Below are 14,520 nucleotides of genomic sequence, written 5' to 3'. Positions count from 1 at the left end.
CTAATGTAGTGGTTATCAGTACTTGTTTAGACTGAAATAGCAGCTAATACAATTTTGCTTTCAACTAATATAGTTGCTAATGTTTGAGCTAACATAGCAGCGAACATGATCATGCTAATGTAGTGGCTAAGAGCAGCTGACATTGTCATGTTTAGACTAATGTAGCATATAGCATTATTTGGTAAGGCTAACATCTTGGAGATGAATAAAGTATCTATCTATCTATCTATCTATCTCATAGCAGCTACTATGATCTTGTTTAAGCTTTTGTGGAAGCTAAACATATTTTGCTCAGATTAATGAAGTGGTTGATATTGTCTTTTTCAGGCTAATGGCTAACATCTTACTTAGACTAATGTAGTAATATAGTTTTTCATGTTTAAGCTAAAACAGCAGGTCAGGCTAATGTAGCGGCTAACCTGATCTTCTTTGCAAGTAATGTAGTGGTTAACATGCTCTACGTGGTTTGCATTTATTCTGTCGGTGTTATTCCTTCTTTTATTTAACATTAACATGCTCATTTTTTTCTTTTACATCATTGAAACTCTGTTTTTTAATAGATTGTGTAACACACCAACATATTGGTGCGCTTGTGGACCAGTTACTGGTCTCTGGTTCAGTGAACTGTTGGTGTCCTTCGTCTCCCAGGTTCCCTTATTTGAGATGGACCAGGACGAAGAGGATGAGGAGGAGGATGTTCTCTCGATGAAGAGCAGAGGTGACGATGTAAACAGAATAAAAGAATAAAACTGACACTCTTCCAGAAAGTGAGGTTACTGAATGCAACCCAACAGGTTTTTGTTTTTTTTACTTTACTATTAATTGACTATTAATCCCAGGATTTTGTCTTTTTCATGAACAGCATGAAGGGACTGTAGTTTTGTTCTGTGGTCTTTTAATCTCCTGTAGGTTTAGGAATGTTTTAGGATCCTTTGAGAAAGTGCTGAAAGCTTTGATCAAACAGGACCAGACTTCATTGGAAATTTTGCCAATTTTAGACTTTTGTCAGTTTTCACGTAACACGTATCGTACCAAACTTCATTTGAAGTATCTTCAGTTTTAGACTTCACTTTGTTTCAGTCCTTTTACAAACATCTATAGTACCAGAGATGATTCAAAATGTTCTACATTTTAAACCTGACATAATGAAAGTTGTTGTGTTCCTGCACAGACGTTTATGGGACCAGACTTCATTCAAAATATTTCTAATTTTAGGCTTGTCTTGAGAAACATGCAGCTCAAAGTGCTCCTGTCCATGTTTGGTCATCTGGTACCAACTCTGTGACTTAGATCCAGAAACCCTGGTTGACTTATCGAGTTACTAACCAGCTTTAAAAAATGACAAAAAAAAAAAATAGATTCTGTACAATACAAAAAAAATCTACATTTTTTTGACACAACAGTAAAATATACAAAAACATACAGTTTGTAGAGGCTGTAAAATATGAATAGAAATTCAACTTTTATTTATTTTTTTAATGATTTAGGACATTTTAACTGTCATACTGCCACAAAAGTTGTTCAAAATTAGAATGAACTCTTCTAAACTAACTTGAACTCTGTCTGAAAAAAATAACAAAACTTTTCCAGATTGACTCTAAACTCATCCGACATGATGAAACCTGACAAAACCAACATTTGACCCCAAAGTTGTTCAAAAACTGCCTGAAACGACACAAATGTGTTTAAAACAAACTTGAAACTTAACGACTCCGTTTTTCTGATGAGTGTCTTTTTAACTGTCGTCCTGCACAGAAGGTGTTTCTGAGTTCTCTCTTCATGTTGTTCTGGTTCTGTGGAGCTGCAGGACTTTATGTTGCAGTGAAACATGAACCCAGAGTGAAGACAAACTCCCAGAACCTGCTGCTTGGAGCTCAGAGAGTCAAACAAACGAGGACTCGGCTGTTTTTGCTTCCGTTTCATGTGCAAACAAAACACCAGACTTTGTGGAGTTTCTCTAGAAACCCGTGTTGTGTGTCTGCAGGAGGCTGTTCGTATGCAGCTGTAGCGCCCCCTGCAGACTCAGACCCCGACACCTTCATCTACATGAACTTCATGAAGAGTCACTGCTGCTACGACGCCATCCCCACCAGCTCCAAGCTGGTCATCTTCGACACCACGCTGCAGGTGCTGCTGTACAGACCCACTGTTGTTGTTGTTGTTGTTGTTGTTGTTGTTGTGCAGACTGATTGTGTTGTTATTGTGTGTTGTTGTCAGGTGAAGAAGGCCTTCTTTGCGTTGGTGGCTAACGGAGTGAGAGCAGCACCGCTGTGGGACAACAAGCTCAAGTGTTTTGTGGGTGAGTTGTGTTACGTCTGTGTGAATTAGATTAGATGAGACATAACTTTATTGATCCTTTGGTCGGGTACGTCAGGGAAATAGTTGAAAATGACCTCAAAGAGACACAAAATGAAAACAGAGAGAAACAAAACAAACACAAAGAGACACAAATATGTTCATAACAATAATGAAAATAATGATAGAAACAGTTTGTTGCGGCTGTAAAGAACATTAAACCCGCTGACGGGTTCAGAGAGTAGCTCAGATGTTCTGGTTCAGCTGGACCGTGAGCAGTCCTCAGGAGAACCGCTGCTGTTTGACCCACATGGGTTCCTCCTCTGGGACGTTCTCAGGGTTCAAGTTCCTCAGAGCTGGTTTCAGGTGATCAGGCTCACAGGAAACCAGGTCAGAACCGTGTGTTGTGTTACCAGCAGCTGTAATTAAAACACGCGTGTTAAGTGCTTCAGCCGCTGTAACACAATGACTCACTTTAGAGACGCCGCTGACGCTTGAACTTCACACAGACACACAAATTATTCAGCGCTCTAAACTACAGGCAGCTTCTGGGCGGTTTTCTTCACTGTGGGCTCATTTTTCACTGCAACGCAAAGTCCTGCACTTCTGTGGAGACTCTGAGAACTCAGAAATGTCTTCTAACAAAGTCACTTTTAGACTTGACTTTATTCAGTCCTTATGCAGGTGGTCAGACAGCTGCAGCACCAGACTCCATTCAAAATGTTTCCAATTTTAGCCGTCATCATTAGTTCTTTCCTGCTGCGCCATATTCTGGAAAACACACAAAAAAAATCACAAAAAAAATGAATGTCCTTTTAATTTAATCATCTACCGTGCCGGACTTCATTAAAAAACATTCCCAATTCTGGGCTTGACTTTATTTGATTCTTGTGTAGCTGCAAAGACATCTGTAGCACCAGCCTTCATTTAAAATATTCATGTTTTTAGACGTGACTTTATTCTGTCCTCCTGTGGCTGCAGCTGTAGTACCAGACTTCATTCAACATTTTGCCAGTTTTAACTGACATTTTTCATATCTTTTTCTGTCACACCCTGTTTTAGAAAACAAATTCATGTCTGTTTACTTCATCACTTGTAATGCCAGACTTCATTCAAAATATTCCCGATTCTAGACCAGACTTTATTAAGTTCTGATGCAGCTGCATAGACATCCATAGTACCAACCTTCATTTACACTTTGGCCAATTTTAGGCTTGACTTTATTCAGCTTTTGTGTGACTGCACAGACATCTGTAGGACCAGACCTCATTCAAAACATTCCTCATTTTAGTCTTGATTTTATTCAGTCCTTGTGTAGCTGTACACCAAACTTCATTCAAAATATTCTCAGTTTTAGACTCGACTTTATTCAGCCCTTTCAACACACAAACAAATTCGTGTCCACTGCACCAGACTTCATTTGAATTTTGGCCATTTTTAGCCTCGACTCAGTTCAGTTCCTGTTCGGTCGGTTGTGTTTCATCCTGTGAGTCTCAGACTTTTTCCGGGTTGCAGCAGAACAGAAGATCAGCAGCGTTTTTCATTCATAACCTTTATTGCGTTAAAGACTGATGACTCCATGTTTGCAGGAATGCTGACCATCACCGACTTCATCAACATCCTCCATCGCTACTACAAGTCTCCTCTGGTGAGCTGGAGTCAAACTTTAGCTGCAAATAAATACCTGAAGTCTCCTGAACAATGCAGTCACATCTAATTATGCAGTAATTTGCACAAAAAAGGGCAGAAAATCAACATTTAAATCCTACAGCTGCTCTGATTTGATGCTTGTTTGTGTCTGCAGGTTCAGATCTACGAGCTGGAGGAACATAAGATCGAGACGTGGAGAGGTCGGTGCCAACGAACCCAAAGTGTTTCATTAAGAAAACTGTGATTTAATTTCTCTGAAGACTCTGACCGTTTCTGTCTCTGCAGAAATCTACCTGCAGTACTCGATCAACAGACTCATCAGCATCACGCCGGACTCCAGGTGAGGACGGATGTTCATTAAAGGTGCAAACTGTGATCAGTCAGCAAAGTTAAATCACATGTCCCGGGTTTACCGTCAAACCTGGATCAGAACCAGTTATTTTATCACAGCTACTGTCTGTGATTTCACTGCAAAAAACACCAACATATGTAGTTTTTAGCAGGATAATAAAATGTCATTTACATCTGAATTTGAGTCCTTTTGGTAAAAGAGAAAAAGAAAATGCAAATACGTACCAATGAGCCACAACAGGAACCATCTGAACTCCTCGTTAACGTCGTGTTATCGTTAATAATCACTGAAATACAACCACGTGGCCGCCAGAATCTGAAAACCAGAAAGAATCATCAGATGGAATCGGGTTTAGTCTGAACAAATCTGAGCTCACAATTATGATGTTTAATCAAAACATGTAAAAATCTTCCAGAACAGTCACCAGATCCTTCAAACGACATCAAAATTAGACACAAAAAGACAAAGAAGAGACAAAACTGTCACAAAAAGACGTGAAACATGAAACTACGTGAGACACAACAGAACAATGAAACACAAAGAGAGGAGGTAGAAGTACCACAGACTCACAGAGAGACACAAACAAGACAGAAAACAAGAAGAAATAGACACGAGACAAGAAAACAAGACTTAAAACTGAACAGAGAGGAGAAAAAACTGCATGTGAATAAATGAATGTGGAGACAAAACACCCACAGACAGACACGAAAGGACGTAACAGATGTGAAACGGCAAAAACAAGACATAAAATAATAATAATAATAATAAAAACAGAAGATGAGATACAAAGTGAATAAATCAAGTAAAAAAAAAATACAAACACGAGACACAAAACGTCAAAGTTGAGACAAAACCGTCCCAAAGAGACACGAGACGACACAAACGAGACCCAGAATGAAGCAAAAGACAAAAAAATGAAGCACAAAAGGACACAAAACGAGAAAAATGTGACAGAAAGGAGACGAAAAATAACAAATAAAGATGCACAAAATGACAAAAATGAGGCTCCATTCATCCCAGCGTTGGTCACACCTGAGGACACGTGGAAACATGTTGGACGTGTTCATTGCAGGTTTTTTAAATATTTTTGTTGAATAAAATAATCAAAGAAATTTAACTACATCAAACTAACATCGACCAGCAGGACGCTTTAACGAGCTGGTTTTAATGTTGTGGCTGGTATCTGACGTTCTCCTGTTGTTCTCATATAAACACTGTGTTTATCTCCTCAGCCTGTTCGACGCCATCTACTCGCTGCTGAAGAACAAGATCCACCGGCTGCCCGTCATCGATCCGGCTTCGGGAAACGTTCTGCACATCCTGACGCACAAACGTATCCTCAAGTTCCTCCACATCTTCGTACGCAAACCCGGCAACCCGCCAGCTGGAAGAATGTCTCTTTGTTTGTCACTGTTAAACTCAGACCGCGCCGTTGTTCTCCTGCAGGGTTCCATGATTCCCAAACCGAGGTTCCTGCAGAAGCGGATCAGCGAAGTTCCGATCGGAACCTTCAAGGAGATCGCCACGGTCCAGGAGTCGGCCTCCGTCTACGACGCCCTGACCATCTTCGTGGAGAGAAGAGTCTCTGCTCTGCCTGTGGTCAACGAGGAAGGTATCACCGATTTAAAATCATGTCTTCACTCATCCTGGTTCAAGTCCTGCAGCTCAGTGGAACCAGAACCATGAGGAAGGAGACAGAACTCAGAGATGTCTTCTGTCAGCAGGACTCAGTCAGAAAGATGGAAACCAGAAAAAAATGTCATTCTGGACAGATTTTGAGTCATTGTGACCAAGTTTCAAGCTGTTTCAGGTGATTTTTGAGGCGTATTTGACACATTTTTATGCTGATTGGACCCTTTTTGTAATTTTCTTGAGTTGCGTTGCACAAATTTGGGTTATTTTTGCCACATTTTTGTCATTTTGTAAGAGTTTTGAGTCCGTCAGGCAACTTTTGAGACGAATTAGAAAGTTTCACTTCATTTCGGACACGTCTGTGTGATTTTAGGGGATTTTTGTGTCATTTTGGTGAAGTTTGTAAACAGTTTATTGTAGTTTTTGGCAAGTTTTATGTCATCATGGACAACTTTTGGTTACTTTGGCCAACTTTCGAACCATTGCCACCAAGTTTGTGTCGTTACGGGTCATTTCGGGGTATTTTAGGGTGTTTTTTTTAGACGTATTCAACATGTTGGGGGGAGAATATTCGGATATTAAAATTACAATCCGGATACCACCATAACGACGGTCCAGCCCCACAAACTTTACGTCACTTTTTCAGACTCCAAACCTTTGACTTGTGTGTCTCCTCTGTAGGCAAAGTGGTGGCGCTGTACTCCAGGTTCGATGTCATCGTGAGTTCAATTTCACTTCTTCGGTTTGATAACTTAAATACAGACTAAGATCAACAGAATTAAACTAAAAATGCATTCACACAACCAGCTCAGCCGTTCATGAAGTCATTCCACAGTCACCTGACATGTTGTGTTAGCGACACATTAGCCTAACACAGCTAACAGTTAGCTTCAAACCAGCCCAAGTCAGTGAACTGCTTTAAGAAATTGGCAGATTTAAAGACTTCATGAAAGATGTCTGTCTGAGGGTTTGTTTTGGATCTGAAGCTACAACCAGCAGCAGGATCATGTTGTTCTCTGTTTTTGTTCTGATGTTAAGAACTTGGCAGCTCAGAAAAACTACAACAACCTGAACATGACGATGAGGGAAGCCGTGTCGTCCAGAGGCGGCTGGATGGAGGGAGTCCTCAAGTGCTACCCCCATGAAACCCTGGAGACCATCATCGACCGCATCGCAAAGGCCGAGGTAACACACGAAGACACGACGCAGACTCACAAAACAACTGCAAGGAGACGCAACACGGCCACGAAGAGACACAAAACGACAGCAAAGAGACACAAAATGACAGACGAGGGACACAAAACACCCACAAAGAGACATAAAATAACCACAAAGAAACACAAAGGGACTGCAGAGATGCAAAACACCCACAAAGAGACATAAATCTGCTGCAAATAGACGCACTTACCGCATCACAAACACTCAGATACTGCAGCCCAGAAAACATCTGATCAGATATATTTAAGGGGTACGATGGTCAGAACACCGGACTGAATCTGAGTCCGTCCCTGTTGGAGCGTCTCCGTGTGCAGTGATGCTCTGCTCCCAGTAGACATGACTGGTGCAGCCTCGGTCTCGTACTGGACTGTTGTGGTGCAGGATGAGCTCAGTGTTTCCTTCACCTCACAGATTGTGGCTGAAGCTGCTTCACCGTGTCTCGGTTCTGCTAACGAGTGTTCCTCCGTCGTCAGGTGCATCGGTTGGTGTTGGTGGACCGTGACAACGTGGTCAGAGGGATCGTGTCTCTGTCTGACCTCCTACAGGCTCTGGTCCTCACTCCTGCAGGTATTGATGCTCTTTACTCCTAACGCCAACCCTTCCACCCGTCCATCCATTCCTCTGTCTGTCCGTCCTCTGGCTGTCCGTCCGTCCAGAGCTTCCTGCTGCTTCAGGCGATCCAAGTCTTCGTCCTCCTGAAGTCCACGAGGGTCTTTCTCCTGCTAATCCTTTCGGCGGCCCCTTTAGACCTCTCCTCAACTAACCGCCTTCTCTGACATCAGACCTCGTTTTTAGGCTTTCCTTCCTCTTCTTTTCAAAGTTCTCATCTGCATCAAACCAAATCAACAAAAGCCTCGTCAAAAACAGAAATCGACCCCTAAAACCTTCTGCCTCTCGTCCCTGATCGTCCACTCCAACAAACTACGTCTGTTGTTAACTACCTCTCCACCAGCAGCTTCCTACCAGACAGCCAAATAAATCGCTTCAATCCCCGTCTGAACTTCCCTCTGTGCACCGACGTGACAAAAAGCCACCACAGCGAGACGCAAAACAACAGCAACAAGACCTAAAACTGCTGGAAAGAGACGCAAAACAACTACAAAGGGACACAAAATTACCCCGGAGAGACACAGAACTGCTGAAAGAGACATAAAACAACCACAACGAGATAAAATGACCACAAAGAGACGCAGAACGACGGCAGAGAGACACAAAACAACAAGAGGCACAAGAAGAAATGATATTAATGGCCACAAAATGACAACAAATGGACACAAAACAACCTCAAAGAGACGCAAAACAACAGCAACAAGACCTAAAACTGCTGGGAAGAGACGCAAAGCAACAACAAAGACACACAAAACTTCTGAAAGAGACATACAACGATCACAAAGAGACAAAACGACCACAAAGAGACGCAGCATGACGACAAGGAGACATAAAATGACCAACAACAGACACAAAACGACCACAAAGAGACGCACAACGACAGCAAATAGACCTAAAGCTGCTGGGACGAGACGCAGAACGACCACAAAGAGACGCCAAACAACTGCAAGAAGATGTAAAACTGCTGCAAAGAGACATGACTGCTGAGAAAAGACACAAAATGACCACAAGCAGACACGAGACGACGACAAAGAGACACAAAATGACCAGAGGGCTGCACCATGAAGCAAGTTTGACAAAGCCGGCTCGACAACAACTGAAGCCGGAGATCACAGGCGTCATGAAGGTGGTTCAGCTTCTCTGTCAGCTCAGACTTTCTGCGTTCACATAAAAGGAGGCGTTTAACTCGTGACTCATTAACTGAACCGATCGTGTGCTTCAGTCGACACGTTGTTTTAATGGAGAACAATGAGGAATAAAAACATGTATGACGGCACAAAGCGCTGCTACTGTAAACGGTGGAGACAGGAATCCTGGTAGAAACTGTTCAACGTGTTCATAGAGAATATTTACTGATGCAGCCGATTATTTCTAATTTAAAATCTCCATTTTAAACTTTAAACTTCATATATTTAAACATGATCATGTATTGAATGTCATTTAGGTCTGACACGGTGCCATCATGCAGGAAATCACTTTAACTTTTGGCCCAATCAGAGCGAAACTAATGTCATTGATTGAATGTTTTCTGTAATAAACACCAGCAGAATGATCCGTTTTACAATCAGCTGCTAAAAGTAAACGGACCTGACAACAAATCAGAGCCAAACATAAAAACATGTTTATGTGATTTCTGCATCGCCGACTAAAGACATGTCTGGTTCCCATGGCAACATAATGTTTACAGTGTGTGATGCTGTAACTCCATGGCGACATTAGTAACGTACATCCCAGCATGTTAGCAGATAAACACATTCCCCCAGCTGAGAGTCTGGATCGCTCATAAATAACCAGGAAACCGTCTGCTTAAAGGGAGACGCTCTGTCAGCCGGTTTACATCTGAAACTCTGAACAGAACCTGCTCCCGACCAGGTTAGCGCCACAGCATCAGTTACCATGGAGACCTAGCGCCACAGCATCAGTTACCATGGAGACCTAGCTCCACAGCATCTGTTACCATGGAGACCTAGCTCCACAGCATCAGTTACCATGGAGACCTAGCTCCACAGCATCAGTTACCATGGAGATCTAGCCAGGTAGAAAGAGAACTGCCTTCATGACACTGAAAACTCTGACTTTAAGCTCAGCCTACCTGATAACCTACTAGTCTGGCTCCGTAGTGCAGCCCTCAGGAGATGGAGAACCACCGCTAAGAGCTGACAAACGACAACAATGAGACACAAAACAACCAGGAGAGGAAGAACAACTACAAAGCGACGACAAACAACCTCTAAGACGTGAAACCAACAAGGGTCCAGCATATGTGTAAACCCCTTCAAAATAAAAGCTCCAGGTGAAGCCCTCAGCTGACTCTGAACTTCCTGCTTCTCCTCAATCTTCCAACAAAACTAAACCTCGACCAGTTTCACACCAAACATCCAAATAAGTCTCCAGATTGAACCGAGCCTTCAGCGTCTCCCCCTGGCGTTCGTCTTTTTGGTTCAACCGGCGTCTTGGTGCTCCTCCCCTGAAACCAGCTCACCTGTCAGGTAGGACGGCCTCGCTGCTGCCCCCTGTGGTTCTCCTGTGGTTCTCCTGTGGTTCTCCTGTGGTTCTCCTGTGGATCCAGGAAGGATCCAATCAGGAGAACTGGTGTAATTTCTGTGTAACTGGCTTTTATTTTGCATTTTCTGTATAAAAAATGTAAACTGAATGTGTGGCTGTTTCTGACTTTTCAACACAGCATCTAAAGTTTGGACACGTTCAGTGAGTTTTATGACTTTTTACCGTTTTCTACAGTTTAGAACAAAACGGAACGCATCAGAACTCCCACCTGAGACGGAGGAAAACCTGTTTAATTCAATCATTTGGATTCCTCACAGTGACCAGAGTTAGCTTAGACAAAATGACCACAGCAACACAAAACAACACAAAGAGACACAAAAAAACACAAAGAGACACAAAACAACTGCATAGTTTCACTTGTGTTGATTCAGTTTTTGTTCTTCGCTGGAGAAAACGGTAAAACCAGAGAAAACGTCTGAACAGCTGAATGTCACAGCGTCGTGTTCTCAGATTAAACTGTGACTTCCGGCTGAACGCTCTTCGTCACATTAACGAAGCGACCGTCTTCGTTAATGTGGAATTAAACCAGATCCTGCACTGAGCATGTGCCAGAAAGTCTCTCTGTGGAAACGCTGCCTGCAGTTCAGCCTGGACACTCTGAACGTCTGACACACGTCTGTCCGTCGGCGGGTTTGGTTCTTGGTTCGGAGGGTTGAAGTCGTCACGTTAGAGCCTCAGAACTTCAGAATAAAAGCAGATTCATCATCATCTGTTTATTGTTACGTTTCTTTTTCATCTCTTCCAGATATTTACCAGCGACCGTCCTTCGAAGACTAAAGAAAACCACACAGCGGCCGACAGAACCGGACCGTGAGGTGATGAAGGACACCGAGCAGAGCTGTGGCTCAAATCCAAACAGGATGTGAAAGTCAGAAACACTTTGGCCCTCCACAGCTCAGCAGGACTTCAGTGGGACACTTGGCTTCAGGGGAAACTCACCTGAGCTGTGACTGTGGGACCGACCATCCAGAGACTTTGATTGCTTTTCTAAAACTGAGTTGGTTCCAGTTCAGTCCCTCAGATGCTGAAAATCCCGGATCCTGGAATAGAGATGATGATTTTTTTGTAAATGCACTGAGTCACTGTGAAAAATATCCGTCCTGCTGTGTTTTCACTCGTATTAAAACAGAAACTGTGTCTGTGTGGATGTTCAGTCATCATGTAACCCCCAGAGCTTCACCAGAGAGGAACTGGACTGGTCTCATTCAGGAGGCTTCTTCAGATGTAGAAAGATGTTCCTCCATCAGCTGAATGTATCTCCACTAACTGGCTCCTCTGTTCTCTGGTTCTGATCCAGGCTGTGACATTTCGTCATGTTTTGTGTCTTTCTGGTCGTTTTGTCTCCACATCATTTAGATATTGAACTATTTCCATTTCTGCAGCCTCTACAAACTTTCTCTGTAAATGAAACACCAGACCAGTTGCTTCCTGAAGCCACTCAACAGTTTGTGATGTTGGTTTAGCAGCGTTTGGTTTGATGTGAGATAACAGAAGATGTATCTGTGACAGGACGTGAGCGGCTCTGTTTACCAGGGGAGGGTTTGTTATTCCTGCCAGCTTCATACATCCTGGTCACATGATGATCAGTCTACATGCACACAGACACGCTGACTGAATAAACAGCTCTGCTGCGTCCTGACATCCTTCTGTTTAAAGTTCAGCTGATGAGAACTGACAGCGCTGCTGCTGCTGCTGCTGAATGTAAGAAAAACTGTGAAATCTGCAGGAAAACATCAGAACTAAAACCATAAACAAGAAGCTAACATGTGGTTTTGGAGACGGCCTTGAACTTTGAGGCCGGGCGTGACCGTACGTCGGCCACATGTTCTTCAGTTTGACATCCTCTGAGCAAACAGTCGAGCTGCCAATCAGCTGCTGTTCAGCGCTCTGACTCAGTCGGATCCCACGATGCATCGCTGCAAAACCAGAACCTGACCGGAGACGGCCGACGATGGATCCCAAACCGAGGTAGAGTCTAACTTTCTAACTGAATGCATGAAAACTGTCAGACTCTTCAATCCAAACCCAAAAAACTCAACTTAGGTTAAATTCAAATGTTCATGTTTAGACTTGAGTCTGTCATCAGGACTGGACTGTAGGTCTCTGCTGGGCGGCGTCGGGCTCCAGTCTGTTTTCTGCCCAAACTGTGAGTCTAGGATTGATTTGATGCAGAATGACTCCGCGGTGTTAAGTTGTCTGGTCAGGATGTCAAGACTGCTTCATAAGTGTCTGATGAGTCCAAAGGGAACTACAGAGCTCTCTGACTGTGGTTAACGAAGTTTAAATGACGAGTAGATATCTGAAGCTGCCACGACATGACGGATAGAACTCGTGTCATTTATCCTGAAATAATGCTGATGTCAGAGTCTAAAGTGTTGAATTACAGACATTTGGACTGAACCATGAGATGAACGCTCCAGGTTTCATCTTTTTGAGTTTAGACAATTTCTAATGAAACTATGTTCATCCAACAAACTACACCGAGCTGGGAGGACGAACTTTCCCTCTACAGTCACAGGTATTCTGATTTAGTTAATGATTAGCAGCATTAACACAAGTTTTAATGTTGATTATTCATAAAATTTAAGTTGTTCCAACTCGTGTTTCCATGTTATTTTAAAGGAATGTCTGCCTGTTACGAACTAAATCACCAGAACCATGACGACAAGTATTTAAGTTGAAGGAAATTAATAAAATGTCAGAAAAATCTTGAGAAATATGAACAAAATATCCAAAAATTCTTTAAATAAAAATTTAGAAAATGTCTGGAAATCGACAGGAAGCGAATCTACGTGGAACCGAGGCTCTGGGCAACAAACACGACTTGGAAAAATATCACCGTTTGGGTTCAAATGCAAAAAGCTTCACCGGCGCCTCTGTTTGTGGGGTTACCATAGTAACAAGCCCCGCCCCTTCTAACAGTTGATTGGTTGACTGACAAGGAAAGAAACACATGTTGATTAGAAATAATTAGTTATACTGACAGATAAACGTAATCTGGTGGAACGTAGCTGAGACGGAGTTTGGTCGTCGGTCGTATACTTCTGGAGACTTCAGCAGGTTTCCATGCAGGACAGTGAAGATGAAGATGAAGATGAAGATGAAGATGAAGATGAAGATGAACTCTTTCTGTTTAGTTCTGCTGATGACGCCAAACATTTTCCACCTCAGTCCCTCTTTGCTGCGTGAGAATAACTTTGTGAGGAGAAGGGCCGGTCCATTTACTCAAACCAACACTGAAACCACAGCTGGTCCTTTAAGGTTCAAACTGGATCCAGAGCGTTGGTTCTGAGGAGAGATCGGAGGGTGTTTGGACCGCCGTGGTAAACGCTGAGGGGATCGTTCTGCTGCTTTATTCAGGACAGAAACAGAGTTTTACTCTGTAGCTTGCAGTAGTTTGTTGGTAGAAAATAAAACTTGGACGATGGATCCTCTGGAGAGTCCTGAAACACATGGACGGTGAGCAGCTCAGCTCCACAGGGTTTCAGCTTCTTCACTTTTAAAGGACATGATCTCTGAAGAATCATTTGTCCTCATAAGAATAAAATATTCATACTTTTTCAATTAGGATTTCAGTTATCAGTGTTTATTTCTGATTTAGTAGAAAATGATTAATGTCTGTGATCAGAAAGGAAACCTCTGTTCTGTTAGTTAATAAACTTGATTTCACATTTCTATGGGGGAAACTTGGATAAAGTCAGAACCACAGATTATTATTTGGATTTATTTTGATTTAATGGGAACTTGTACATTTCTTGGTTTACAGTTGAATTAATTTGAGTCACTATTATTTTTAAAGCACATTTAAAACAACACATTTTGGTCCAAAGTGCTTTTCAATGGAGACTAAATGTAAATTTACCAACAAGTTTAAATAAGAAGGTGAAAACTGTGCAGCACTACATACAGTATAATATATATAGTGTTATAATGCATAGGGAAAAATACCAGAAAGGTTTTGATATTTTCTGCCATATCTACAGTACTTGAATATCATATATATATTAATGTATAATGTAAACTGTTAAAAAACAATATGTGGCAGGAAGGTGCAAGAAAAAATATATTTAAAAAAAAAAGTGAAAATAACACAGAAAACCTTCAACATAATTTTATTTTTAGCCAAATTTAAATAAAGTACAGAATTGTGTAATTTCACAGATAATGTTATAAGAAAAATCCATCAGTAAAAATACAAA

General features: G+C 42.1%; 2 protein-coding genes across 3 annotated transcripts in view; both read left to right on the top strand.

Annotated features, from left to right (window-relative positions):
- The window catches only part of LOC103374932 (5'-AMP-activated protein kinase subunit gamma-1-like), a 10,759-nt gene extending 10,097 nt beyond the window's left edge, over positions 1-662 (top strand). The window contains exon 10 of the mRNA XM_008305092.1: positions 649-662. Within this exon, the coding sequence (XP_008303314.1) occupies positions 649-662 (14 nt within the window). The remainder of the gene's footprint in view (positions 1-648) is intronic.
- On the top strand, positions 642-11,960 carry prkag3b (protein kinase, AMP-activated, gamma 3b non-catalytic subunit). 2 transcript variants are annotated; one of them, XM_008305088.1, is made up of 12 exons: positions 642-718; positions 1,985-2,127; positions 2,218-2,299; positions 3,885-3,943; positions 4,100-4,145; positions 4,231-4,285; positions 5,530-5,656; positions 5,744-5,909; positions 6,611-6,648; positions 6,968-7,114; positions 7,621-7,714; positions 11,067-11,960. In XM_008305088.1, exons 1-12 carry the CDS (start codon positions 664-666, stop codon positions 11,096-11,098), a joined length of 1,044 nt encoding a protein of 347 aa, XP_008303310.1. In that variant the 5' UTR covers positions 642-663; the 3' UTR covers positions 11,099-11,960. The 2 variants fall into 2 exon arrangements, with proteins under 2 accessions (XP_008303310.1, XP_008303311.1); XM_008305089.1 differs by lacking the exon at positions 11,067-11,960 and having other exon boundaries at positions 7,621-8,208.
- Positions 11,961-14,520: the final 2,560 nt, after the last annotated feature.

The sequence above is a fragment of the Stegastes partitus genome, unplaced genomic scaffold (assembly GCF_000690725.1).
Source record: "Stegastes partitus isolate 25-593 unplaced genomic scaffold, Stegastes_partitus-1.0.2 Scaffold2405, whole genome shotgun sequence".
Lineage (NCBI taxonomy): Eukaryota > Metazoa > Chordata > Actinopteri > Pomacentridae > Stegastes > Stegastes partitus.
This window is presented reverse-complemented; position numbering and strand designations above follow the sequence as displayed.

Bases quoted from the DNA above. Each gene is read 5' to 3' on its own strand.
- prkag3b (XM_008305088.1), top strand. From the start codon at position 664: ATGGACCAGGACGAAGAGGATGAGGAGGAGGATGTTCTCTCGATGAAG. The intron at 5,657-5,743 runs GTACGCAAACCC...GTTCTCCTGCAG, and splicing joins TCAAGTTCCTCCACATCTTC to GGTTCCATGATTCCCAAACC. The intron at 6,649-6,967 runs GTGAGTTCAATT...TCTGATGTTAAG, and splicing joins ACTCCAGGTTCGATGTCATC to AACTTGGCAGCTCAGAAAAA.